The following is a 26,773-nucleotide window of genomic DNA, read 5'->3' on the forward strand; positions in this document are numbered from 1 at the left end:
TGCGAAAATACGAAACATTACTTTTTATATGGCCCCTTCTAAATTATATTTATAGAAATCACAAGCATAAAAAGATAGTTCGAATACCAAAACTTTGGCATTAGTACGACCAATATTTACCGAGATATGAAACGCAGTGCTTTGTGATTTATACCACACAACGCTCATTCTCGTCTATATCTCCTTTTTTGGGGGGGGGGGGGGAGGGGGAGCAACTAACCAGGGTGTAAAATTGTACACGTGCATAGAGTATGTTTTTGTATGTTTTTTTTTTCTTCAAATTCCACGCGATTTTGTTAGCAGCGATATTCATTCTGAAATAATGTTGGATTGCGGGCCCGCCTCGCCTTTATGCAATGTTGCCCTTGAGTAAAATAGGTTGGAGAACCCCTACCCCTGCCATATAGTACGCACATGTGGCCTCAGGGGCTTTCATTCATCTCTGTTTATGGTATTTTCACGAATTAAACAATTCTTTTTTAAGATAAATGATCGTTTTCTTAAATGACAAGCAAACGTAATAATTAATTAATTAAAGTATTGCAACTGAGTAACAAATAAGTAATAAAAATTTAAATTCGTATTCAGTACAAGCGTAACTTCTCAATGTCTGATGGAGAAACGTTTTTATTTATTACGAGGTCTTTAAAATTTGGGCCCTATTGCTAAGATATCATCCATTGGGGTTACCTCCTTTTTTTGATGTAAATTTAATTCTGATTTCTGCTATCTGTGCATTGTAAGGCGATTCACTTTCGAGCACAGTAAAATGTATGTAATGATAATAAAATAATATGAAATTGCTACGACGCCAAATGCCTCTACAGTAATCAGACCGTTGGTATTACGATTGAATGAGTCCCTAGAAGAAAGGCATCTGCTACAAATAAAAAAATTTACAGGAAGAACTAGATATTAATGAAGATCAAGTTCAACATATGCCCTTCTTTCACTGTAATGCCCTTCTTCTAGAGATCCATTCAATTGAGTTGGGCTAATTATGTCCTGATTATCACGACTCCGACCCTAAATTGGATGAAAGAAGTCACTAGTTCTTCTTTCCAAACAAAAACATTACCTATATCTGTCCCTGCATATCACTTTAAAAGCATATTTTAAGCTATAAATAAAGCATATTTATTTATGTAGACTAAATATTTACTTTTAATTTCTTATTAATGTAGAAATATTTTGTATATTCCGACTGGTTTTCTAAACGAAAACCAGTTAGAGTAACACATAAAAATTTTTGTATTTTATGTTAAACAAGAATATACCTTTGCATGGAAACAAACACCAATACGTTTTTTTCTTTAATTAGCCGAGCAATTTTGGCCTATCTAGTGAACCAATATTCTCCAGGAAACGCAATCTACCCTAAGGATCCGCAGGAGAGAGCAAAGATCGATCGAATGCTTTATTTTGACATGGGAACTCTGTATAAAGCAGAATTGGACTACATGGTTTGTATTCTAAAGGGCATAAATATTTTGAACATTATTATATACATTTTTGTAAATAAAAAAAAAAAAAAAAGATTCAGTGAGTTATTTGGTAGATTTTTTTTTTTTTTTTTTTTTTTGAAGTGAAAACTTCTTTTGGGGAGTTGAACATTTTTTGAGATGGAAAAAAAAAAAAAAAAAAACAATTGAACTCGTGACACTGTTACTGATACCAGGAATGCAGCGCATGCGCGCGTTTTGAAGTGAAAACTTCTTTAAGCGCGTTGGGTATCTTTTAGTGAGCTTCTGGTTGGCTGAATGGCTAAGATGCTGAACTGTGGTCACGGAGATTGCGAGTTCGGGACTCTGTTTTGAATAGAGAACTTGATTTAACGATGTCCAAAGATTGCAATCTTTCTACAACGAGATTTAAAACTACAATTGGTGCAGTCTTTACAAGATATTTTTAAAAAGTCGAATCAAAATTGTTTGTTCCCTATTTTAGCTACCATAAACCGGTAGTATCAGTTTTGGAATACAATGATAATAATGATGGTAGTGGAAGAATTGTTGAAATTGTGGATGAAAATTCACAGGTTTTTTGGTGTTTATTTCAAAGAATACTAATTTTTTTCATTTCATATTTCTTGTATTTACAAATTTACGTTTTAAGCAATAGATTGCAATTTTGGCATCTAAAATAATACGCATTATTTTTCATGTACAATAGTGCATTGCATGAAAATTGTAAAGTAACTTTTGTAACAGTAGTTTATAATGATGAATAAATTCACTTAAAAATATTTCCTGACGATTCAGAAAATACACACGTAATTGTTCAAGTTTTCATTTCTGTCGGCAATCAAGTGCCTTTTTTTAATGCCAAATGACTCATGATTAATATAATGACTCGATTGAGGTATTGGCTTAAAAATTCACATTTTTTCGTATTTATGTGTGATTTATAGGTATATGTTGTTTCAAGAAGTTATCTGCATTCTTTAAAGAATTATTAAACACATGTATAATAGCTTGTGGAATAATAACGCAATACTGCGTAAGTTAGAATCTCTATCTGAAAATTACTTCATGAACAGAACACTGACGAACACAAGATAAAAAGAACAAACCTTTATATACAAGAACGCAGGCTTAACTGAATTCGTGCAGGTGTTGCCAAACCAGAAGTTTAAATCAAACATCACAAATATTGATACGATATAAAATAATGATTCGATATATTACATTAAACATTTTATTTTCTTTCGTCAACTGGGAAGTAATAAAATCCTAATGCAAAAAGGTATTAAAAATTAACCAAAAACGATATCATCATGAAACATTAATGCTTTATGCAAGCCATTGAGACTGTTTATAATAAAAGCAAAGTGACTTTACTATTCAATACTTCGAAAGTATTGAATAGGAGTATTTTTATTTTCAAAAACTTAAAACTTTGACCTAAATTACTCTTACTGACTCAGATGGAAGCACGGGTCTGCAACCTATAACAATGCAAGCTGAAAACTGCAATTTAACTTAACTGTTAAATTGCAAACTGGTTACATAAAATCTGGCTTTAAATCTATAGATGAATAGAAGTATTCCGTAAAAGTTGTCGTCCTGCAAGTATTGTATTAATCTAGGGAACACATCCCACCCTTGTTGGAATTTGCAACAGTATCTAACAGCGTTACAATCAGAACTTGACTCGCCTAAGGTTATTGACTTGCTTTAGAAAATTACTAATACCTCATATGCAATAATAATAAATACTCGGGCAGTTCGTAAAATAATGGAAAGAAGAAGTACTAATATTTCAAAAGGATTAAGTTATCATCATAGAATTTAATTATTTCATTTTTTTTTAGAGAAACGGTATTATATTATAAACTATTATTATTTGCCGCTAATTATTCTGCTTCAAGCATTTTTCAGTAAATATCAAGAAACATAATTATGTTTAAAGCATACAAGAAACATTATGAAAAATTGAATCTGCTTGAAATTTTATGTTTTTTCTTTTCCAGATTCCACCCCTGCTTAGAGGTGAACCTGCAGATCCGGAGAAATTGGAAGCATTCAAAAAAGCTCTAAGTTTATTTGAAGAGTTTTTGGGGAAAACTACTTACGCTGCTACAAATTATATTACGATTGCCGACTTTTCTTTGGTTGCTAGCCTTTCGTTTGCAGCGGTAAGGAGAAATTGTGTGTTGCGTGTGTGTGTATGTGTGTCTGCGTGTGTGTGCTTCTAGCTCTTTCCAAAACTAAATGTCTTGGTATCTTGAAAAAATAATGACACATAAATGAAGATATATGTACATACTTAATTGAAAGTGGAATTATTAACGCGTTACTTATTAGTATATATCTGAATCTATTCGGATTTCGTATGCCTTATTGCTCAAACTAAACATATTTAATCCTTATCAAAGCAAAGAAAAGTAGAGTTCGATTACAATATAGGAACAACAAGCAGTTCAATTTTATTCTTAGTTTTTGAAATTCATTACAACCTAATCCTTTGATGTGACACAATAAATTAACAAGTAAATAAAAACATCAATAAAATATTGAAAATGTGCTTTTATAATCACTGCTATGAGCTTGGTTCGCACTAAAAAGTATTAAGTATATGATTTTGAATGATATGATATGTGCAACAATCAAAAATTGCAGCTAATCTTTTAATCTGTATCCTCTTATATAATGGTACCCGCACGACTTTACCCGTAATAGAAAAATTAAAAGGTCTTTTGGTTCGCCTGTATATTTACAAATAATGTATGGTGAATTTTCTCGCCAGTTGGCATGTACCCATGTTACGGTTCCACGTTATGATAATTTCGTATCTCGCCAATTGGCTTGTGCCCATGTTACGGTTCCAGGTTATGGTAATTTTGTAAATAATGTATGGTGAATTTTCTCGCCAATTGGCTTGTACCCATGTTACAGTTCCACGTTATGATAATTTCGTATCTCGCCAATTGGCTTGTGCCCATGTTACGGTTTCACGTTATGATAATTTCGTAATTTATTCGTCCATCTTATGATAATTTTGTTCTTATAATTAGAAGAGAAAAAGAACCACATCGAATTTTCGAAAAATCGCTTCGAGGTGCACACCCTCATGCAACAAACTAACTTTGTGCCAAATTTCATGAAAATCGGACGAACGGTCTAGGCGCTATGCGCGTCACAGAGATCCAGACATCCGGACAGAGTGACTTTCAGCATTATTATTAGTAAAGATAACAAATGATCGAGTAACGCTCCTGACGTCACCAACAATGAAACTCGTGCCACGGCATGATCTTTTGATAATATTTTTTTTGGTAATGCTTCACATGCAGGGAAATGCTTTATTTTGACAAGGCTGAACTGGATTCAGTCATTTAACCGTTTTACTGGTGAGACTTTTATTTTAGGAGAATAAAGAAACGAAAAAGTGGTCAACAATGAATGCTACCTACTGGAGTTTAGGGTTAATCCTCTGGAGTGAGGGATTTTCACCCGTCATACCAAGACGAGCGATTTTCTAGTATTTAGGTTAGTTCTATAACAGCCAATAAAATTTAAATTAAAAATTAAGAGAAGAATAAATGTAGGCAGAATAGTAAAAACTGTTCGTACAAAACTGTATAACGCCTATTTCATTTTTTAAAATGTTAATTGAAATTTTATAACCGTCTTTAGAATTAGCCTAAGTAGAAGAACTAACTGGAAGATGAACTGCAATTTTCGAGTGTTGTAATCAGAATATCATATAGTTATTCGTTGTTATGTTTTAAGTGCAAACCAAGCTTATTTAAATAGTCTTTAAATTAAAAAAATAAAACATTTTTTACATTTTCGTTTAAAGTTTAATTCATTTAGAAATTCATGTTGAAATTTAAAACTTGTTTACTTATTACCTTTTTTAGAAAAAAAAGTTATTCACTATTAGGTCAATATAAATGTATTGCGCAAAACGGGAGAATATTTCGTCGCCTCAGAGCAACAGTATAGGCTATCTTAGTGTTATTCCTGATATTATCTGTCTTACAGTTACTCTGAGGCAAAAATTTCATATTTACCGCTAATCTTCTCGAAACATTGCAAGTTTGTATGCTCGAGCTTAAAAACAGTTTTGAACAAGTATATAGAGTGGGAAAAAAATTAAGCTTTTAAGAACGCTTTCAGCTGATTACGTGGTTTGAGTCAAAGAAAGCCTCAAAAACATGCATCATTTAAAAAGTTTAAATGCCCGAACTACAAATCTATGCTTGCATAAGTTCAGCCTTAAAATGAATTTGGGTATTGTATTTTAAAATAAAAATTTTTAATTTCTTTTATACTTCACTATCTGCGTTGCCCAGTCTACTTTGAAAATAAAAATTGTGTCAAGTGACGTATATTTAACAATCAGGCATGAATAAAAGAAAAAAAATGCAAAATGTCCCCTCCAAACAATGACGACAGATATTAAAATACTTTTAAGAAATTAAAATAAAATGAAAAAGATGGATTCAAAAAGCATAACCATGAAAACGAAATAAAATGAGTTTAAGAATTGAAAATGAGAAAGATGGAAATAAACAATGGATTCAACAAGTGTTACCGTGGAAACGCAAAATAAAATGGTTAAAAACTTGAATAGAGAACAGATTTTTGAACTTCATTTAATTCACTTGTAACTTTTTTTCTAATGAAAATAGAGGGTTAAACTTTCGACCGTAGGTCCAGTTAGATCTGTAGTAAAGAAAAGCAGCTCTTTCCAATGGTGTCAAAAAAGAAAATTGTGGGACAATTCCTTCACTTTTTATTGATAAATTAAATGAAGAAAGAAGTGCCTAAATTTCAGTTAAGTCTAAACAAAGTCGATCTTCCGCCGTAATTAAGTTAGATCATTGAAACAAATTGCGTAGAACGCGGAGAATTCTGCTCATTCCAATGATATATAATATTAATATATGTGCTAGTAATTTTCACCCCCATATCCAGGAATTTATGTGAAAATTGGGTCTGAATTGGAATAAAAAGAGAACTATTCATCGAATTGTTTTCGAACTGGTCTGCAAACCTTTTCAGAATTTAAAGGTACAAATTGTGGAAATTTCAGCGAAGTCGGCCGGGTAGTTCTCGAGTTTTGCGAGTTCAAACACACAGACGCTTTTTTGGAGACTTCATTTTATGCTATGCAGAAATGGTTTTTGTCAACAATTGAAAAGCGGAATCAACGGAAATTGCCAGAGAAAGTAAGCTAAGAAATAATCTTTAAAAATGGCCCCACGTATTAATCTACTTGTAACAAGGAATTTTAACACATTAAAAAACTTGCATTCACATGTTTCTTGTAAAAAAAAAAGTTAGTAATTAACTTACCTTTACTTTGTTCGAAACTTGACAGTGGTCTGATGACAGATCATCTTTTCTAAGATAGTCTACAAAGTGTCCTTCTTTTCCAATTCTATCAAGGAATGTTCTTCGTTTATGGTGTCTTTATTCTACCAATGAACAACAGAGAGTGTTCAACAAAAAAAAAAAAAAAAAATTAATACTCTCATTAAAGACAACACACACAGGAAATTATTTTGGTTTATAGAAGAGCTCCTATTTGACTGCCTGTATCATCTGCCGGCAGTATACGCTCACCTTTTGCTATCATATTCACAAACCTCAATCTCAGGCAGACAGTTTTGGTGGAAAAATAAAAGTAATATTTAAAAAATAGCATTGTGCGTATCCTCATAAACATAATAGCGAATGATCGAGTAACGCTCTTGACGTCATAATGAAACTCTCTCCACGGCATCATAATTTGATAGTATTTTTTGGTCACGTTTGACATACAGTGAAATGCTTTTTTTGACAAGGCTGAACTGGATCCAGTTATTTAAGTGTTTTACTGGTGAGACTTTCATTTTAGGAAAATGAAGAAACGAAAGAGTGGTCAACAATGAACGCTATCTACTGGAGTTTGGGGTTAATCCACTGTAGTAAGGGTTAAAATTTTAACTATCAAAATATCACCAAACAGGCAATGGCTTCGTTCAAATGCAGAAGATATTTTCACCCGTCATACCTTGTCGAGTGATGTTCTAGTTGTAATTAAATATGAATGTTTGTGTGCCCTGGGAAAGACATTTCCACTTGAGAAAAGTGTTTCTGAATTTTTAAAAATAGTATATTATATGAAGTATTCAGTTATTCCTACCAGTTACGTCTCTATAATGATAAACGATAGTCCTTTTATATTGTGATTTCTTTTGAAAACCTTCATTCTCCAGTACAGAAACTATCGGTTCGAATGCAGAAAAAAATCGCGTGAGCGTGTAAAAAGGCAGTAGCAAAGTTTCAGCATTTTTCAGAAACTTTATTTCAGAGAAACACTAATTTTGATTTATTTTTGAATAAAAAATGCTAATGAATAAAATTTGAATTCTCTGCTTTTTTTTCAGATATGCGTTGAATTTGTTTTGTCAGAACTCTAAACAGAACCCTAAAATCAGCGTGAGATCATGTGTACACACAACACGTTCTTTTTTTTTTTCTTTTTTCTTTTCTTTTCTTTTTTTTTTTTTTTTTTTTTTTTTTTTTTTTTTTTTTTTTGATGCTTGAAAGTACTTTATTCCAACATCTTGTGGCTGATTTTTCCTTTTTTTTCCCTTTTCAAATGTCTTTTCGCGGAGTTCCAGATATGAAAATCAGAGCCCTCTTGCGCTACTTTTTGTATTTTAGACAGTTATGTTTATGGGTGCGATTCAGGAAGACATATTTTAAAGCAACGGTTTAAACAGCCTTCTAGAATACACTGCTCAAATACGTTTAACTAAAACAGTAAATGCTGGAAAATAAAAGAATCAGGGAGAGTGTGCTAGGTTCTCTACCTTCTGACTATTTTTTTTTTCTTTCCAATGGAGCTGTACAAGAGATACACCTCAAGAGGCGTCTGAGCCATAACCTGACCTAGTGAGCTCTCCAACAATGTCTTTCGTGTCACCATTAAGGCGCTGATGCATGACATAGTAATGTTTTTGACGCCCAGTTTCCACCAGATGGAGGCACCTGGGCTTTCATTTGATGCGAAATTGCACTAGGAATTTAATTTAGCCGAAGGACTTCTAAACCAAACGAATACCCCAAGGGATCTTTTACATGCCGCATAATCATACGACATGGGCGTTGGAAATTTTCTGCATCTCGAAAATCCACCGACTGGCCTCCCGGTCAGAACCTGGGTCCCTAGGCGTAGAAGGCCAGCGCCTAACCATCACGCCACCAGCCGGCACCTTCAGACTATTCAATGCGCAATCCTTCAATTTCGATCAAATCAATGAGCAATCTTCGAAAAGGAAGGCTTTCACATGGATTTTTCTGCTTTAATTGGTTACAGGACCACTGTCACAAGAACGGTAAATTGTAGTCCTCAGGTTCTTCTTTTTTTTTCTATCTACAAGTCAATACTTTTTTATTTTCTTTAGATTATGAACATCAGTTTGTCTGAATACCCAAGAATTACAGCATGGATGCAGAAATTAGAAAAAGAAATTCCAAATTACCATGAAATAAATATCGCACCAATTGAGAAATTTATGGAAGAAAAGAAAAAGAAGACATAAAGAAAAATGAAAAGAATGCCGACAACGAAACAAACAAATGTAATTCATTAAACTCTTAACTTTCATGCAATAAATAAAATTTCTTTTGAAGTTATTCTTTTATGTGTTGTAAATGTAAGGGGTTCCCAAAGTGGGTGCCGCAGAGAGTGACGAGGGGTTCCGAGAAGTGTCCACGGTATCAATATATATTACGTACGCATATATAATATAAAAAGACTGGGGTGAATTGAGAAAATCGTAATTCTTGAAAGCTTGCAGTGAATCAGAAAAGTTCGCAATCCCCTGCAACTAAGCTATTGGACCAAGAATTCCACTTATCAGTCACACTATAGAAAATAAACAAGTATCTAAGCACTAATGTACCTATTCTATTTTGTTTTTTTCTCCTTATAAAATTCTGCTGTGTCCTTTTTACTTCCTTTTACAAAAAAGAAAGTATTGTATATTCGAGAAAAAATTTTCACCCAAATATCGGCTTTAATTTCCATTTTGCTCACCCCCAAATGAATGTTGAGTTTTTTTTTTTTTTTTCCACCCGACCACAAGTGGATATGTGCCTAGGAACGTACAGACACCCGAAATATCCAGTTTGACGATCCCCGAGTAATTACAACGAGTTTTCTCGTGACGTCTGTATGTACGTGCGTATGTATGTCGCATAACTCACAAGAACGGAATGTCCTAGAAAGTTGAAATTTGGTACGTACACTCCTAGTGGGGTCTAGTTATGCACCTTCTTTTTTGGTTGGAAGTTTTGTCCAATCAAGTTTTGTCGCCAACTTGGCGACAAATTTGGCGATTTTTTTTATTTTTATTTTTTTTTTAATCTGGTTTCAATTTGGCCATTGTTGGTGATATTTAGAGATTAAACTATTGAATCATATTAAAACTGCCAATAATGAGAAAATGACATTAAATTGGAGTAAAAGGAAGTCATGTGATGCACACTGCAGCTCGTTTTATAAACTTTCTTGGGATATCGGATCCCTATATATACAGGAACCGATCTGGACTGTCAATTGGATTTTTCGAAAAACTCAACGTTGAGTAAGGACGGATAGGAGCGATCGCTTTTCCTTTAAGGGACCCTGTACCGCCAGTATTTTCAAATTGAAGTCCTAAAATGCAAGTGTAGGCTTATTTTTGATGACGTTAAGCAAATGAACAGGCTTCGAATCTCCCTTCCAGAAACTTTTCGGGGTTGAAGTTTCAAAAACTCAGTTTAAGATTATCTTTGGCGATGTTAGAAGAGGAAGTTTGAACCCCCCCCCCCCCCCCCCCGCCTGGTATTTTGCAAAATTTAAGTCATGAATACGCGATTGTAGAAATCTCGGAAAATGTTAGGAGAAAGAATGGGTTCAATGACTCTGGTAACTTTTCGAAACCGAAGTTCCAAAAAGCGCAATTTTAGCCGACCTTCGATGATCTTAGGGGGAGGTTGTTTCGAAACATTCCCATGAATTTTTTTCAAAATAGGGTCGTTTCCGAAATTTTAAATGTATTTTTTTTTTTCTGAAAGAGCATGCTTAAAAACATAGGATTTGACCATTTTCAAAATAATTTGACGAAGTTTACTATTTTTTCAAAAAATATTTAAATCGGTTCGCAAACTCAATTTTATTTTTTTCGCTTCTGCGCATGACATCACAAATGATGAGCAGCCATTCACTGTTGCCATTAGCGTAGAGCGCAATATTTAATTCGCTTCTAAATTATGATAGCCCGTAACTTGGAAATGCGGTAGATAACAAGCGTAATCACTCAGCGCCAGTGGAGTGCGCCAAAATACATCATTTGTGAAGTAATAATGACCGTGACTTGTTTGAAAAATCGGACATTTCAAAAAAATAATTAAAAAATAACTGTTCGAAAAATAGAAGTACAGGGTGTTTCAAAAAGAATGACTCGATTTGTAATGCGTATATTATGAAAACTATTAAAAATAGACACTTCAGATTAATTTTATATTATATAGATAATAATAAAGTTTTTTTACATACAAAATTAAAGGGGCACAATATTTCCACCTTTAGATGCACGATATACTAGTGTGCAAAAATTAAGGACGAGACGGTTTTTTCAATATAACTTTGTACAAAAGCTTTCCAAATCAACACATTTAATACCGTAAGATCCCCAATACGTAAGGACATGTGTTATGTAAGCACTTACTAAAAGAGAAATCAGAGAGGTAAAAAGAAGCTTTATTGAAAAAGTAGCATGGAGCGCAATGCGACTGAAGGCCGAAACATCCCTGTGATGGGTGTCTAGCAAGAAACATCCAGTCTTTAGTAGGGGATATGATCTCCCCCCGACTGCTAGGCAGGTTTCACAGCGTCTGCCCATGCTGAGAATGAGGGTGTCAATGAGTTGTTGAGGCATTGCTGCCCATTCGTCTTGCAGCGTCAATCGAAGCTCCCGAATCGTTACTGGTGGTAAGATACGAGCTGCCAAGCGTCTGCCTAGAAAATCTCATACATGCTCGATGAGATTGAGATCCGGAGATCGTGCCGGCCAATCCATACGTTCAATATCCTCACTCTCTAAGAGCTGTTCGGCAGCTACTGTGCGATGACATGGTGCATTGTCGTCCATGAAAAGGAACTGCGGACCCATAGCGCCTCTAAAAAGACGCACATATGGAAGAAGAATCTCGTTACAATAACGGGTCCCGTCGACTGAAAACCTGCGTCGAAGATGTGAAGGTCTGTACGACTACCAAGCATGATGCCTCCCCAAACGAGAACACCGCGACCTCCATACCTGTCCCTTTCAATGATGTTCGAGGGATGATTGCGGCTTCCCCGCTCTCTCCAGAAGAGTATGCGATGAGAATCGCTACTCAGACTGAATATGCTCTCATCTGTAAAGAGTACTCGTCCCCATTCATTGTCTCTCCAATTCCGGTGTTCCCGGCACCACAGAGAACGTCTTCTCCGATGGGCAGGCGTTATAGGTACACACCGTATAGGGCGTCGTGCAAACAGACCACCACCGTGCAGTCTTCTGGCCACGGTAAAACGCGATATCGGTCGTCCAGTCGCCTGTGTCGTGTGTCTAGCGATTTCTCCCGCTGTCTGCGGCCTGTTTCTTCTGGCCTATAAGACAATATACCGGTCATCTGCGGGTGTGGTTCCTCGTGGACGAATGCTATTGAACCCCCGGATAGCTGTTCCTGTAGTTTGAAATTGTCTCCAAAGTCGTGAAACGATGCTGTGAGCAATTCCGAACTCTGCAACCAAACTTGTCACACTGCGGCCTTCCTCCAACTTCCCAATGATTCGACCTCGGGTAAAAGCATCCAGATGTCGTCTAACAGATTGATTATTCGCCATTTCTCGCTGAGGCAGCAACTCTGTGTGATTTTAACTGCTATACGGCGTGTAATCTCTTTGCCAGCAATACTGATCTTACACCGACAACATGCTTTGCACTACTCAGACAGTCCCCCATTACGTCTGCCTGCATATCTGCGCACGTGCTAACTGTACATCACCTTACTTCATCTCCTGATTGGTCTTTCTGTCCGCTCTGCCGCTTCGTTCAGCTGATATGCTAATTTTTCGACTTCGTCCTTAATTTTTGCACACAAGTATATGTCTACACGATAGTCAAATTTGTCCCAAACGTATGCAAGCATGTCTGCATCGACTGCTTACACAAACAATTCAGGCCTTTGCATTGTGTATACCATCTTCCAATGCTCTTTGGGGCAGGAGGTTCAGCATTAGGGTATTCTCGACGAAAATCACACTGAACAGTTGTTACGGACTCGCACTTCGCGAAATGTAGAACACGATACAATTTTTGTCGTGCAATCGCCATTTTCACAAAGTCTTAAATGGCAGGTGAAGAAAGAGAGTTGGCGCTACTTGTCGGCAACTCCGTGAAACTCGAGATTTTCTCCTTTCCAACAATACCTTTATTGAATGAAATGGATTAAAATCTGAATAGTTATGATTTTTTGACATCAGGTCATTTTTTTTGAAACACCCTGTACTTTCTAGGCCCATTTTATTTATTTATTTTTATTTATTTTATTTCTATTTATATATTTTTTATTTATTTATTTATTTATTTTTGCTTTTCTATCAATATCAGTGCTAAAAGTAGTACTTTTCACTGAAGGAAACAGCCCTATAAAGAGAAAGAAGTAAACAAGAAAGTATTCTAAAATTGCATTTTAGAAGTATTCTAAAATGCAATTTTAGAATACTTCTTTCAACAGAAAAATACAGGAATAATTTTGGGATCTCCTTGGCTCTCTGCATTTCAGTTGTTCTAGATAAAAATACCATGAGTCTTTCCCCGGCATAAACAAGATAAATGATAAGAGGTCAGTTAAAAAATCAACCGCCCCCTCCTTGAAAACTTCCTGGATCCGTCCTTGACGTAAGCCTTATAAAATTATTTAGATCCGGCGAAGAAAACCCAAGCTCATGGTAACTCATAATGGTTCAAATCTTTTGCTAGTTCTACAATTGTAGTTGGTCGATTATTAATCTCAAAAATCACTTACAAAATTGCGTGAATAAATATTAAAACTCATAAATCAATGATTATTTCAATTGAACAATTTCTTTAAAAAATGGTCTAAAAATAACGGGCTATGTCCAATAAGTATTGTAATATGGGGCAAAACGGTGGTTATAATTTAATTCAGGGGCTAGTGTAACGTAAGATTTAGAAAGAAAGGGTAAGAAGCATTTTGTAAGCTCTCTTTTTTTTTTTTTTTTTTTTGCCTCGGTGTGTCAAAGCAAACTGTTCTCGAAAGAAAAAAAAAATTAAATCTCCCTTACATATCTCCACTGTCACAGATATCATTTTTGATATCTCCATAATAAGTAAATTGTTTCAAAGCTCTCTGTTACACGTCCTTTAACCTTGAACCTGTTATTATCAATCGGAGGGAGTACGAGAGATTAACTTCCTTGAAATGCCACTTTGAGATTTGTACTCGAAGTGACTGGTACTTTTGCTGTTACAGCTGACATCATGACGATCGACTTTTACCAAATTCCGGAAAGCCCACCTTGCCGAACGGTGATTTTCACAGCACAGCACCTGCGGATAAAACTGAACGACAAACACCTGGATCTATTTACTGGAGAACATTTAAAACCGGAATTCTTAAAAGTAAGTTTCGCTTTGAAAAATCGAAATATATTACACAGTGGTGTCCAAAGTTGTGGATACGTTTGTAAGTTTGGGCTTTTTAATTTTGTATGCTTTTAGAAAACGTTGTTTTACCAAATACAAACACCTCTATTTATTCTAAAGAAGATTTAAAACTGAACTCATTATTTAAAACAAAATTCAAACATTTGTTATACAAACAAAGTTATAATTTTAATCTAAAAAACAAACACAGTTATGAATTCGTTTGCAATGTCTAACGTTCCTGACCGATTATTACTGTTTTTGTTCTAAAGAAATAATCAAATGATAATATCTGCCAGCGATTCATTTTGTAAAACCTAACATTTCCTATAAACATATAAAATTAATTTATTTCCAAAAAAAAAAAGTCTACATTTTTGGCCACTCCTGTAAAGCTGAAAAATTCCACCTGTCAACAAAAATCAGAAGACAAAATTATTTCCGAAAAAGTAAGAATAGTATTACTATTTTCGCTACATGCTGAAACGTTGAAAGGAAATATCTGATGTGGACATCATCTCCTTATGCGACTATTAGATAGTATATTTTTTAATGACTCCTCAAAAAAAAAAGGCAGGCGCTCTTCTGTTCAATTGTTAGATATAATACCTCTTAAATTCACACTTTTTATGAATTCTTGGGCTTTTTTGAAGAATTTTTGCTCATTTTTCAGCGCCGGTAAAGTAGTATTACGCTTAGAGAGTGGCTTCTAAAACAAAAGAAATTTTATGTTTCCGTTGGCTCCTAAGTTTTTAATTTGCATACAAAATGATTAAATGAAAAGTGGAAAAGAAAGCAAAACCCAGTATGAAGCAAAATAAGTGCCTTTGAGTGAGGAGAACATTTTAAATACTTCCACTCCCTAGTTTACCGCAAAACGTTGTTGGAAATAAAGTTTTAACCATATCAAATATGACCAAGTTCGAATCTCCTTTTTTGCATCGAATTCATCATCAATTTAACCGATATATGAACTCTGTAAATGCTAAACTTAATTTTTTGGTTGCGCTCACGTATTTTCTGATATAGAGTATCTTGGGTAAAGTTGTCTTTCTGAAACATTTCTACATACATAAATATGATCTCACAACTATTTTAGGCCATTTCCCTGTAAAAGAAAATGAAAGAAGACATGAAAAAAAAAAGCCTTATGTAGTATAAAAATAACGCAAAAAACAGGAAAAAAAAATCAAAAGTACATAAAAATTAATTTAAAATTTATATATACATTGACTTTTTTTTTTTAAATGATAGTAAGGTAAGCTGTGGAGATGTAAGTCTGTCGGTTTTAGTTCATAACAAATTGATTAAAATCCATTATTTGAAGCACACTTTGGTTTTTAACTGTAATGAACATTCTAAAGTTCCTCTATAAAGTTAATATAAGTTACCTTATATAAGTTACCCTTGTATTTATCCTTCGTTGACCGTATCAGATTTTCCGCCTATAACGTGTTTTCTGCTATAACTATAATTAATTTAGTAAAAGTTTTTACCTCTTTGTTATACTTTTTAGATAAACCCTCAACATACAGTTCCAGTTATAAATGACGATGGATTCTATTTAACGGAAAGGTAAAAATGTATTTTTATGCTTTGAAGTTTATGGTATAAGTTTTATAGTAACAAATAGAAACATTACCTTACTGGCGGTTATTTCGCTTTGCATTTGTTAAAATAAAAAGCACATTTGCGGTAAAATATGCTTTGATAATATCTGTAAGTAAGTAAGTCCATTTGGCAAGAGCAAACAATGCGATCGTTTTCAAAATTTTAAAAGTATTTTTTTCTGAAAGAGCAAGCTTAAAAACATACGATCTGACCATTTTTCGAAAAAAAATTTTATGTTTAATATTTTTAAAAAATTACTTAAATAGGAGCGTTTTTATTGTTTACATTTCTTGCCGATGACATCACAAATGATAAAATGCCATTCAGTGTTGCCATTCATAGTGCAAAATATTTAACTCGCATCTTTACTCACGTGTATTGGCAACGATATGGTTGGTAGCAAGCGTAGAGCGCAATTGTAATTCTCTGCTTGCTTATCATAACGTGGAAAAGCAGTAGAAAGATGCGGAAAAGTGCATCATTTGTGGCGTCATCAAGTCCACGCTTTGTTTGAAAAATCGGACATTTTAAAAAATTAATTTAAAAGAAACTGTTGGGAAAATGAAAAATTTTTCTGGGTCCATGTTATTTTTTGTTTTTTGCTCATTCTGTTCATTTCAATGACTAAAAGTAGTACTTTTGACCGAAGGAAACCACCCCATTATGCTATTTGCAGTTCTAGAACTTGATTACGCCACCTTGCGATGACTTGAGAAATTAGCCAAGCAGATTCAACATTCCATTCTCATCTCTTTCGAGATAAACCCCCTAGAGCCATTGAAATAAGTATACACAAGACTTAAACAAATCATTTCAAAACAATGCAAATGGGGAATCTCACTAAAACAAGAAAAGTTACTGTCATTCACCCTGCTTAAAAGCGGGATATAAGTTACTGGATATGTAAAAAAAAAAAAAAAATATATCAGTAGCCATTAGACACGGACTGCAGCACCTCTTCTTCTCTACTAATAATAAAGTTGAAAGCCTGTCTGGATTTCTGTCCGTATCTCTGTGACACGCATTGCGCCTAGACATCATGAAATTTGGTGCAAAGTTAGTTAGTGTGCACCTCGAAGCGATTTTTCGAAAATTCGAATTTATTCTTTTTCTATTTCAATTTTGAGAACATTACCTGGAGCAAAATTATCATAAGACGAACGAGTAGATTACAAAATTATCATGACGTGGAACCGTAACATGGGAAGAGCGAATAAACATAGCCAATTGGGGAGAAATTCATCATCCATTATTTGTAAATATACAAGCGAACCAAATGACCTTTTGATTTTCTACTTCGGGCAAAGCCATGCGGGTACCATTAGTACATTATATTTGGATTTCGAGTTTCTCCCAATCGTTATGTTATTGCATTCGTAAAGCTATACACAAAAAAACCCTTTTAACATAGATTTCTCAGCAAAACTTCCAAAACAAAAAAATGACCTGCGTTCAATAACAACCCCGTTCATGCTAGTTGAGTTGTAATTTTTCACTGAAATAGTGAGCTATAAATTCGTGCCACTACTAATCCTACCGATTACTATTATCTTTATTATTAATATTGTTATTGTTCTCCAAAATTCTATGTTTACCCCTGATTGTGTGCTAATTTGAGAGCTGTTGAAATTTCTTGTCCTACATTTAATATTTTACACAAACTAGCAAATTATAGAAAACTTTTGGTGTTATGCATGAAACTGCAGAGCCTCTAAATATCTAGAAATTTTACTTTTCTGGCTCAAGTTTATGACCTCTATAAAAATGATGTATTTTACATCACATTTCCCACGTGATTCAAAGTTACTCTAATAAGCAGTATACCCTTGTTCCAGGTTCATAATTGGTTTGCATTTGTTTTGTGATTATTGTTTCTTAATTTTGAATAACTATACAATACCTGAGGTGTTTTCCTCCAGTTTTATGCCAATAGAGAACAGATGCAATAACACTAATAATATGAGTGGGGCGTTTTAGAAAATAAAATGGGGATCAAAGTTCCCCTGAACGAAATTAATTTCATTACAGAAGGCCTGGGGCACATACGAAAGTTGGTTTGAAGTAATATAGCCTATCCTAGTATGATAATCTGTATACCAATATTAGCTAATATGTATTCGCATACAGCAAAAACAAGCTAACCCATCGCATTAATATTGTATCAATATGTCGCTAATGTTGTATTTAAAATGTGTTTTTTGTTTTTTGTTTTGCAGTTTCGTACGATCTGTTAAATCTAGAAAAACTATCAACACTCATATTACAATGTAATGAAAACTAAATATGTTCTGGTGCGTTAAAAGTACTTTGTATGAAATATGGCGTTTTCCCTTAACCGATGAAATAAACTGAAACACCAACTGAATTAACTCAGAATATTTGGAAAATAGACCGACAGAGTGGTGTAGCGGTTAGACGCTGGTCTCTTACGCCCAAAGGAGCAAGTTCCTGGGTCCAGTCGTTGGATTTTCAAGATACAAAAAGTTGAGTGTCGCATGATTATGCGGCATGTAAAATATTCCTGTGAAGCACTCGTTGGGCTTAGAGTTTTCTTGACAAAATTAAATTCCTAGAATCATTTCGCATCAAATAGAGCCCAGGTGCCTCCATCCAATAAGGAAACTGAGCGCCAAAGTTCTCGTGGTAAAATCATCCGCGGATAGTGGTGCTGCATAAACGAATGGATGCTAACTCCGGGGAACGCTCCAGGCCTGCAAAAGGCAGTCTTTCGAATGCAGCCTCATTAGGAAAAACAAATATGCAAAACTAACGGAGGGGGGCATGAAATTTTTATATGATACAAAGGGAGGCACAGGTAATAACGCTTTGGAACCACTGCTGAACGCAGTGCTGTAGTTGAAAAAAAAATGTGGGTGAACTTACTTTGAGAGTTTTTTTTTGGGGGGGGGGGACTCACAAAAGAAATAGTGGCATGAGAGCAATTTGCATTTAATTTGAATTTCTTTTACAACAAAAACGCAAATATTTCGAAGGATGGCAACCCCCTCCCCCTTTCCGAAGAAAATTTTGGCTTGTTTTGATCAACCTCGCCTCAATGATAAAAGAATTGCTGGTTTCAAAGTCATATAAATACTGTTCAGTAAGAGCAACAGCATCTCTTTCCCGCCGCAACTGATGTGAAGATCCCTCTTTTTCATTGAAAAAGAGAAACGTATTCATGTGTATTTATTCGAGTATTCTCCTAAAACTAGTAATTATTATGTGAGCATCTCTACTTAAAATTTAATATGTTTTCTAAAAAAAGAATTCTCTTTATTTCAGCCGTGCTATTGCAACTTATCTTGTGAATAAATATGCCCCAAACAACCCTATTTATCCTGAAGACCCAAAGAAAAGAGCAGTTATCGACAGGATGCTTTATTTAGACACTAGTTTGTTTGCAGTTCTAAGAGACATGATGGTTAGTATTTCTCAATATTTCCAGAAAAATGTCTAACATCAAATTGTTAATTATGCCAGTTCATTTTTGAGAGAAAAGTATTATTATTTTGTGGTTTATGTTCACGATGAAAGAAGAGTTGGTATTTTGTGTTTTATGTTCCCGATGAAAGTCTCTGAGAAATTTCCCTCAAAATCCTTTCCAATAATTTTCGTTCCGCTGTTTAGACGTTCGGTAACGAACATTTTTAGTTGATTTAAAAGACAAATGTTTCGAAAAACGTTTAAAAAAAAAGCAGCAGTTTTTTTTCTTTTTCACAACAATTTGTTACAAAAATGTAGTTTAGGCGTTAAAAGGGGGTGAAAATTCGACTTATGTTAATTTTGAATTAAGTTTTGAGTTGAATTCGAAACGAGAAGAGCAGTGGCGAAAATATCATCCCTCTGGTTTTAACTTAGCCTAGCCTGCTTCTTATACGTTGACGTCTGAAATGCTGAGACTTAAACAATTCCATTTGTTAAAATGCGGATGAGGAAAGCCGGTTTGTGCAGCCGATAGCGATTATGTGAGCTGCGCTAAACTAAAACTTTACCTCTTACAACAACCCTTCAAATACAAATGAACTCGCCAAAGGTCAAGCATCTTTTCAGCAGAGCTGGTCCACGCATTGCTTCCAGTAATTAAATTTTCGCACTCGCAAACCAGAGCGATATGATTATTTTTGCTGTTCCAACCACACATTGCTTCCAATAATTCAGCTTTCGCACTGTCAAATCAGAGTGACATGATTATTTTTGCTGTTCTTACAGTCCGAAGTCGTCTCATTATTATTATATACTTTTCTTTATCTAACACCCGTTCTTCGCTTCTTGGCCACGTCGAGTCTCACAGTATCGACTGATGACGTCGTCAGCTGGATGATGATTTAGGGAAGAGCAGTGTTTTAGGTAATAGCATTCTATCCTAGCATGACCTCTTTGACATCCAGGACAAGCCAGTAAAGGTAAACTCTCAAGAATTAGTGTCCGGTAGTGAGACAAAAGCGGGCAACAGTATCGGCCCTTCCTCCAGGCGCCTCGGTATAGGTTCCACTGTGGTAAGGGTTTCCCATTTACAAGACTCTTTACGTGTTACGTCTGGGACTTCTTAATTCATTAACCCCTTTAATGAAAATACAATTCGAGCACGAAGTCATCTACCGATGCTCTTCTACCGATGCTCTTCAACCGATGCTCTGATTATATTTTCAATGTAATCAGTCTCGCAATCACCATTCACATTTTGAAAATATTTTACAAGTAAAACTTTCACGTTAACAATATCCTTTCTATATTTTGTAATTTTTCTCAATTCACTGCCTGTTATATAACCTTTTTTAATAGTGTAAAAGGACAATATCTTAGAAGGTGCTTTGAAATAAAACATCCAAAATTTCAAAATTCAATAATATATTCAAATTTTTGGAACTAAATTCCGATCATAAAAATATTTACCGATGTTACCAGAAACACGAAAACAACTTCGTATTGAGGAATCCAAAATTCTGATGCTACTTCCATTATCAGAAAATTCAATCGAAATTTGCGACGTATCTTTGTAACATCTGAAAATGTATTCTGGAATTTAAAAACATCGACTGAGCTCTGAAAGCTGTCGTTGAAATTATTAGGAAAACAGAGCGGAGGATATTTTCTCGACTAAATAACTTGACTGGGTCTTTGTACAGGAAATTAAAAATCTTTTCATTTTTCGTAATAATACGGCCTAGATTTACTATTTTCTTTGCAAACAAATTTCATTGATCTCTGGTAGATAACTAAATAAATACTACATGAAATACACCACCAGCTCAGTCATTTTCAGCCGAGGATTGCAGTTTCGTGCTTATTAGCACTTATCAGCCCGGCATAGGAAAGATGGGTGTTAATACGCACGAAACTGCAGTCCTCGGCTGGAAATGACTGAGCTGGTGGTGTATTTCATGTATTTCTGCTTTAGCCCTGGCTAATGGGCGGTAATTTACTGAATATAAATAAATACTAGCTCAATGAATATTTCATATATCTCAGATCTTTTTTATTTCATTACTTAGAATATTAAACTGCAATGTTGTTTTTTTTATAAGATAACAATGTGTATTTTTCTCAAAATGATAATTAGATGCCACTGTGGCAAAAGGGAACACTCCCAAGTCAGGAACTCCTTGAAGCCCTCAAGAAACAATTGACCTTCTTTGAGGAATTTTTGGGCAAAACGTCTTATGCTGCTGCAGATCATATCACTCTTGCTGATTTCTCCTTCGCCGCGAATATTGAACACCTCAAGGTATATAAACTTTTTTTTTTTTTTTGGAATTTAATTCTCTTCTGTCATAATGTATTAACTGTTTGATTTTCTTAACCGTATGCAAATTTCCGTAGTTTAAGAAGGTCTTAAAGCAATTGACTGCATCCCCGTGTAGGTGGTTCGATGATTTTGTCAGTTTAACATGTTGTGTAAATATTTTTGTTTTACTTTAATTCGAGAGTGTGATAATAAAGACGTTTTAACTAAATTTGGAAGTTATTTCTAAGCCTCTAACTACACCAGAAAATGGCACTGCGTGCATAAACTCGGCAATTTATCGGAATAATTTTTATTTTGCTTAAAATTTTTGCGTGTTGAACGTTAATCACAAGCGAAACTTCTTGCTCAGTGCTCAGTAAAATAAACTTTATCAAGCTTCTCCGAAAGTTACAATCAATTTTATTACATTCCATGCGCATTTTACAGAATGTAACAAAATTAATTCTAACTTTTGGAGAAACTTGATCAAGATTATCTTGACTGTGCATAGAATCTAGGAAAAAACATTTTTTAAAGAAAAGTCTTTTCATTTAATCAGCGTACGTATGGATAGAACTTAGTGGAGGTAGTCGAAGGCCTAATTTTGGCTCCAAATCTTCAGGGAGCCTTGGGCAAAGAAAACATTGGAGGTATCCAAGGCATCTTGAACTGTAATATTGCCCCTGCTATACCCTAAAATTATTTTACATTGTAACAAAAAGAAAAATTTCAAGTGCTACTTAAAAAATAGTATCATCGTATTAAAATTTAATGCACACTCGAGATAAGAACTTGCACGCTTAGTCTTTCAAAACTTTTTCTAAGTAATTCTATGAACTTTTTTATACATGTTTTTAAAAATCCTACATGTTACCCCCTAAACCTCTGTAATTTTGCACAATCCTGCTTTATAATTCCAAGTTTTTGGCGCGCGTTTAGTTGAAACCTTGACGTCGTGCAATACGCTTAATGAAATAGGGTGTAAAATACACAAATGTATTCATCAAAATATAGAGAAATGAAAGATCTTAAAAGTATAGCAATGTTAGTATAAGTAAAAAGAAACAATTCCGAACTCATGTGACAAATAACAATGAGAGGCATGGTAGATATGTTCATATTTAGAAGAAAATTCAAACTGTAAAGTAGTAGTCAAATACAGCCCTAAACTGCTTTTTATAAAAGGATTTGAGGCATAATAATTCGAGGGCCTCAGGGTAAATGTCCCACTTGTCCTTGTTTAAATAAGGATCTGGTTGAGTCTATAGAAATTCACTCTCAAATTTTGAAGTACATCTAAAATAATTAAGTAGAATGTTTATAGAAACAATAGATATTGAACTTAGCGCGTTTAGACTACATCTAAAATGTGTAGATAGCACTGTTTGCAGAATCTATAGAAATCGATTTCAGTGCTTGGAACCTGTTTATAACGACGAATGTTTGTGAAGTTAATGCATGCACACTACCTCTTGTTTTTGGAGCTTGTCTTTGAAGTTCGTACATTGTATATGAAACTGAATTCTTAGAATATTGAACAGGCATACCAAGAGGCTCAACGCGTTTCATCAATCAAATTCATCAAAAACGTCCTTATAAAAAAGGACTGCTTAGAAAAGTAAATGTACAGACTGACAAAAATTATAAAAACTTAGTAGCTGAGAAAAAAATGTAAGTGCCAGACAGATTACTTCTCGAAGATTAAAAGAAAGCAGTGTATAACATGACTTCTGAAATATCTTTGTTTAATTAGTAAGTTAAGTCACGTAAGAACAGAACGTTAATAAAATACCTCCGAGGTTTTGAAGCTATTTTGTTTTTTAATTCAATCATGAAATTAGGTTGATGCTATGTATATTTGTACTTGAAGGTTAATTAATCAGTATTTTTAGAACTTTGTTTGAATATATGCCCTGTTAGTGATGCGGCCCACATCGACACAGTATCAACCTCTTCCTACGTCCTGACCAGCATGTCTGGTGTCACCTAACTAAATAGAAGAGGCTGACTAACCTGTAAAAGTCTAAAAAGCGTTATAAAAATATTTTTTTCTACTTTAATAAGAAAATCATACTTTACTTTATTTTTCTTTCCTTTTATTTTAATTTAATGTATTCACTTGTGCGGTGATACTAATCGTTTCTGGTTTTCATTCAGATACTTAACATCGATTTGAGTGGATATCCAAGAATAACAGCATGGATGCAGAAACTGAAGAAAGAGATTCCAAATTTCCATGAAATAAATGAAGTACCAGTCCAGAAATGCAAAGAATATTTTAAAAATAAGAAACTAATTTCATAAATACTTACTGGAGTAGAACTGTTATTTTTTAAGTACAATGTGCTGTAAAGCATTATTTCATTAAAAGATCAAACTTTTATATTATCATGAGCCTGCAAAAATTTTGAAGTACTTTTGTTTAAATTGAAACTGTCTCAAATTCTGAATAAAAGCGTGTAAATAATTCTGAATTGGTGTAATTCTAAGCTTTCAGGACGCATGAAAAAAAAATATGAAGAATAAAAGTTTCTTTTAATATTTAAAAGTTTTTCTGTGATTCATTTTTTGGATTCAGTGTTAAATCCAGTTCAGTTAAATCTAGTTCTGTTCCAATTCAGTTATAATTAGGATTAGAATCAGACTAGAAGTTCATCCAGATATGAACTAACCCACATTACCGAATAATACTATCGATTTATTTATATCACAAAATATCTCTTCCTGGTATATATTCACTATGACACTGAATTGCGAAACTAAAAAGAGGTAATAAATTACTTGATGAGCCCCATTTTGTACTACTATTCCCAAAAATTCTTAGATTTAAGCAGAATATATTTGAGGAGTAATTTATCAAAAGGGAACATAACCTGTTTTTTAGAAAAAATCTTTTTATGACATTTTCTAAGTCTTTTAGATGACCTTTATCAAATCACTTACTCTTAAGAAGTCCAAACGTGGAAAATCTTATTTTACTTAAGGGGGTCCGGGACACATTTTGAAATTTGTTTTATTATGTACTTTAGAGTTTTGAAATTTTTTGAACTGATTCATCATTTATTTAATAAGCAAAATCATAACATAAATATGAAAAAAAAATATTTTTTTATTTAAATTTAATTAGTTTTTTCAAAAAAAATGGGGTTGCTTTAAATTGCTATAACTCAAAATATTGTTGGTCAATTTTCAATTTTTTTTCAAAAAAGTATGCACAAATATCTAAGCTTTAATTTTTATTCGGCGATTTTAAAAATATTGATTCAATAAAAAATAAAAAATATTTGAAGAAAAATTTCGAAAAATTCGAAGATACTTTTTTTTAAAAAATCATAATTTTTGCAGTAAACGTTTTTTTCAAATTCGCCGAATAAAAATTAAAGTAAATTACTTGAAAAAAATATGCTCCAAGTTTCATTACTTTATCTCTATCGGTTCCTGACTTATAAGAGTTTGAATGCAAGAAATCGGGAAAAATTGCATCATGAGAAAAACGCGTTTAAAGTTTTAAAGTTATGTACACATTCGTTAGATGCATGCAACAAAAATAACTATAACTTTCATTCTATTTAAGGTAGAAACAAGATTCAAACGTCCTCTTAAGCAGAAAAAAACGGAGCAATTTTTCAAATTATAAAAAAAAATTGCAAAATTTGAGGATTTTTGTGTCCCGGACCCCCTTAAGGGTTAAATGTGGCTTTTTGATCAAGAGGTAACAAATCCATCCTCTGCACGATTTATTTTAAAGAAAAGGGAGACATATCCTGAAAGAATCTGTAGTACGAAGACTTTTAGATCCCAAGGAACACATGCCCAAAATCCTCAAATTTTAATCCATTACTTTTATATTCATGTACTTCGATAAGAGAATATGAGAAGGTGAAATATTAGAGTTTTGGGGAAGTTGGAATTTTCAACATTCAGGTTTTCGTTCAAAAGGGCACATATCCAAAATTGAGATGGCGATACCTTTTGTACACTAATATGTCTCACTCTGGCTGTGCTTTTGTGCTCAATTCTGTACCCAGACAAACTGATAAAACTATTTTGCTCTTACCCTAATTCGTTTTTTCCCCTCCTGAACATTTTTGGAAAATGTTCTCTTTTTGATAAATTAGTCCTCATTTGAAGTTGCAACCGTTTCATTCCATACTAACGACTCTCGCCACAGGGCTGTATGACTGTGGAAAACTATTAAAAGAATCTAGTCACTTAGGGCTATTTTTGAACGATGTCGGTTAAAGTTGAAGAAACCTGAAAAATAAAAATAAGAAATAACAATTTATAATTGCACAAAAATTGTGGATTACTGCAAAGAAAAAATTCAGAAATCTGCAATTTTTGTGCAATAATTATATTTTGTTGTTTCTTATTTTTACATGGCGATTAACTTAGTGCCTCTTTAATTTTTTTTCGTATATTTAACTTTAACAAGAAATTCCGTCTAGATCTAAATGAGCCTACTTTCCCGTAAACCCATATCTACTTTCTAGTACTTAACTAATATTCTTAAAAATAGCTAAAATCGTAAATTGTTTCAAACATAATTTTTTAATATTTTAAGCTGATTTATAGGAATAAAATATGCCTTACTCATCTAAAAAAATAGATGAATGAAAAAAAAATAAATAAACGAACAAATAAAATAGCAGCACCTTTTAAACAAAGAAGCTAATACACTTTTTTCCATTAAGGGGGTCCGGGACACAAAAATCCTCAAATTTTGCATTTTTTTTTTTATAATTTGAAAAATTGCTCCGTTTTTTCTGCTTAAGAGGACGTTTGAATCTTGTTTCTACCTTAAATAGAACGAAAGTTATAGTTATTTTTGTTGCATGCATCTAACTAATGTGTACCTAACTTTAAAACTTTAAACGCGTTTTTCTCCATGATGCAATTTTTCCCGATTTCTTGCATTCAAACTCTTATAAGTCAGGAACCGATAGAGATAAAGTAATGAAACTTGGAGCATATCTTTTTCAAGCAATTTACTTTAATTTTTATTCGGCGAATTTGAAAAAAACGATTACTGCAAAAATTATGATTTTTTTAAAAAAAAGTATCATCGAATTTTTCGAAATTTTTCTTCAAATATTTTTTATTTTTTATTTAATCAATATTTTTAAAATCGCCGAATAAAAATTAAAGCTTAGATATTTGTGCATACTTTTTTGAAAAAAAATTGAAAATTGACCAACAATATTTTGAGTTATAGCAATTTAAAGCAACCACAT

The 26,773-nt window shown here is 33.7% G+C and overlaps 2 protein-coding genes across 2 annotated transcripts in view; both read left to right on the plus strand.

Annotated features, from left to right (window-relative positions):
• LOC129220940 (uncharacterized) overlaps nt 1-9,131 on the plus strand; it is a 33,966-nt gene extending 24,835 nt beyond the window's left edge. The window contains exons 9-11 of the mRNA XM_054855375.1: nt 1,322-1,463; nt 3,473-3,637; nt 8,906-9,131. Of these exons, the coding sequence (XP_054711350.1) occupies nt 1,322-1,463; nt 3,473-3,637; nt 8,906-9,043 (445 nt within the window). The 3' untranslated portion in view covers nt 9,044-9,131. The remainder of the gene's footprint in view (nt 1-1,321; nt 1,464-3,472; nt 3,638-8,905) is intronic.
• Nucleotides 9,132-13,963: 4,832 nt separating this feature from the next.
• Nucleotides 13,964-24,090, plus strand: LOC129221350 (glutathione S-transferase 2-like). The gene is made up of 5 exons (XM_054855821.1): nt 13,964-14,179; nt 15,720-15,778; nt 19,097-19,235; nt 21,375-21,539; nt 23,697-24,090. Exons 1-5 carry the CDS (start codon nt 14,039-14,041, stop codon nt 23,841-23,843), a joined length of 651 nt encoding a protein of 216 aa, XP_054711796.1. The 5' UTR covers nt 13,964-14,038; the 3' UTR covers nt 23,844-24,090.
• Nucleotides 24,091-26,773: the final 2,683 nt, after the last annotated feature.

Source organism: Uloborus diversus, chromosome 4, assembly GCF_026930045.1.
Source record: "Uloborus diversus isolate 005 chromosome 4, Udiv.v.3.1, whole genome shotgun sequence".
NCBI lineage: Eukaryota > Metazoa > Arthropoda > Arachnida > Araneae > Uloboridae > Uloborus > Uloborus diversus.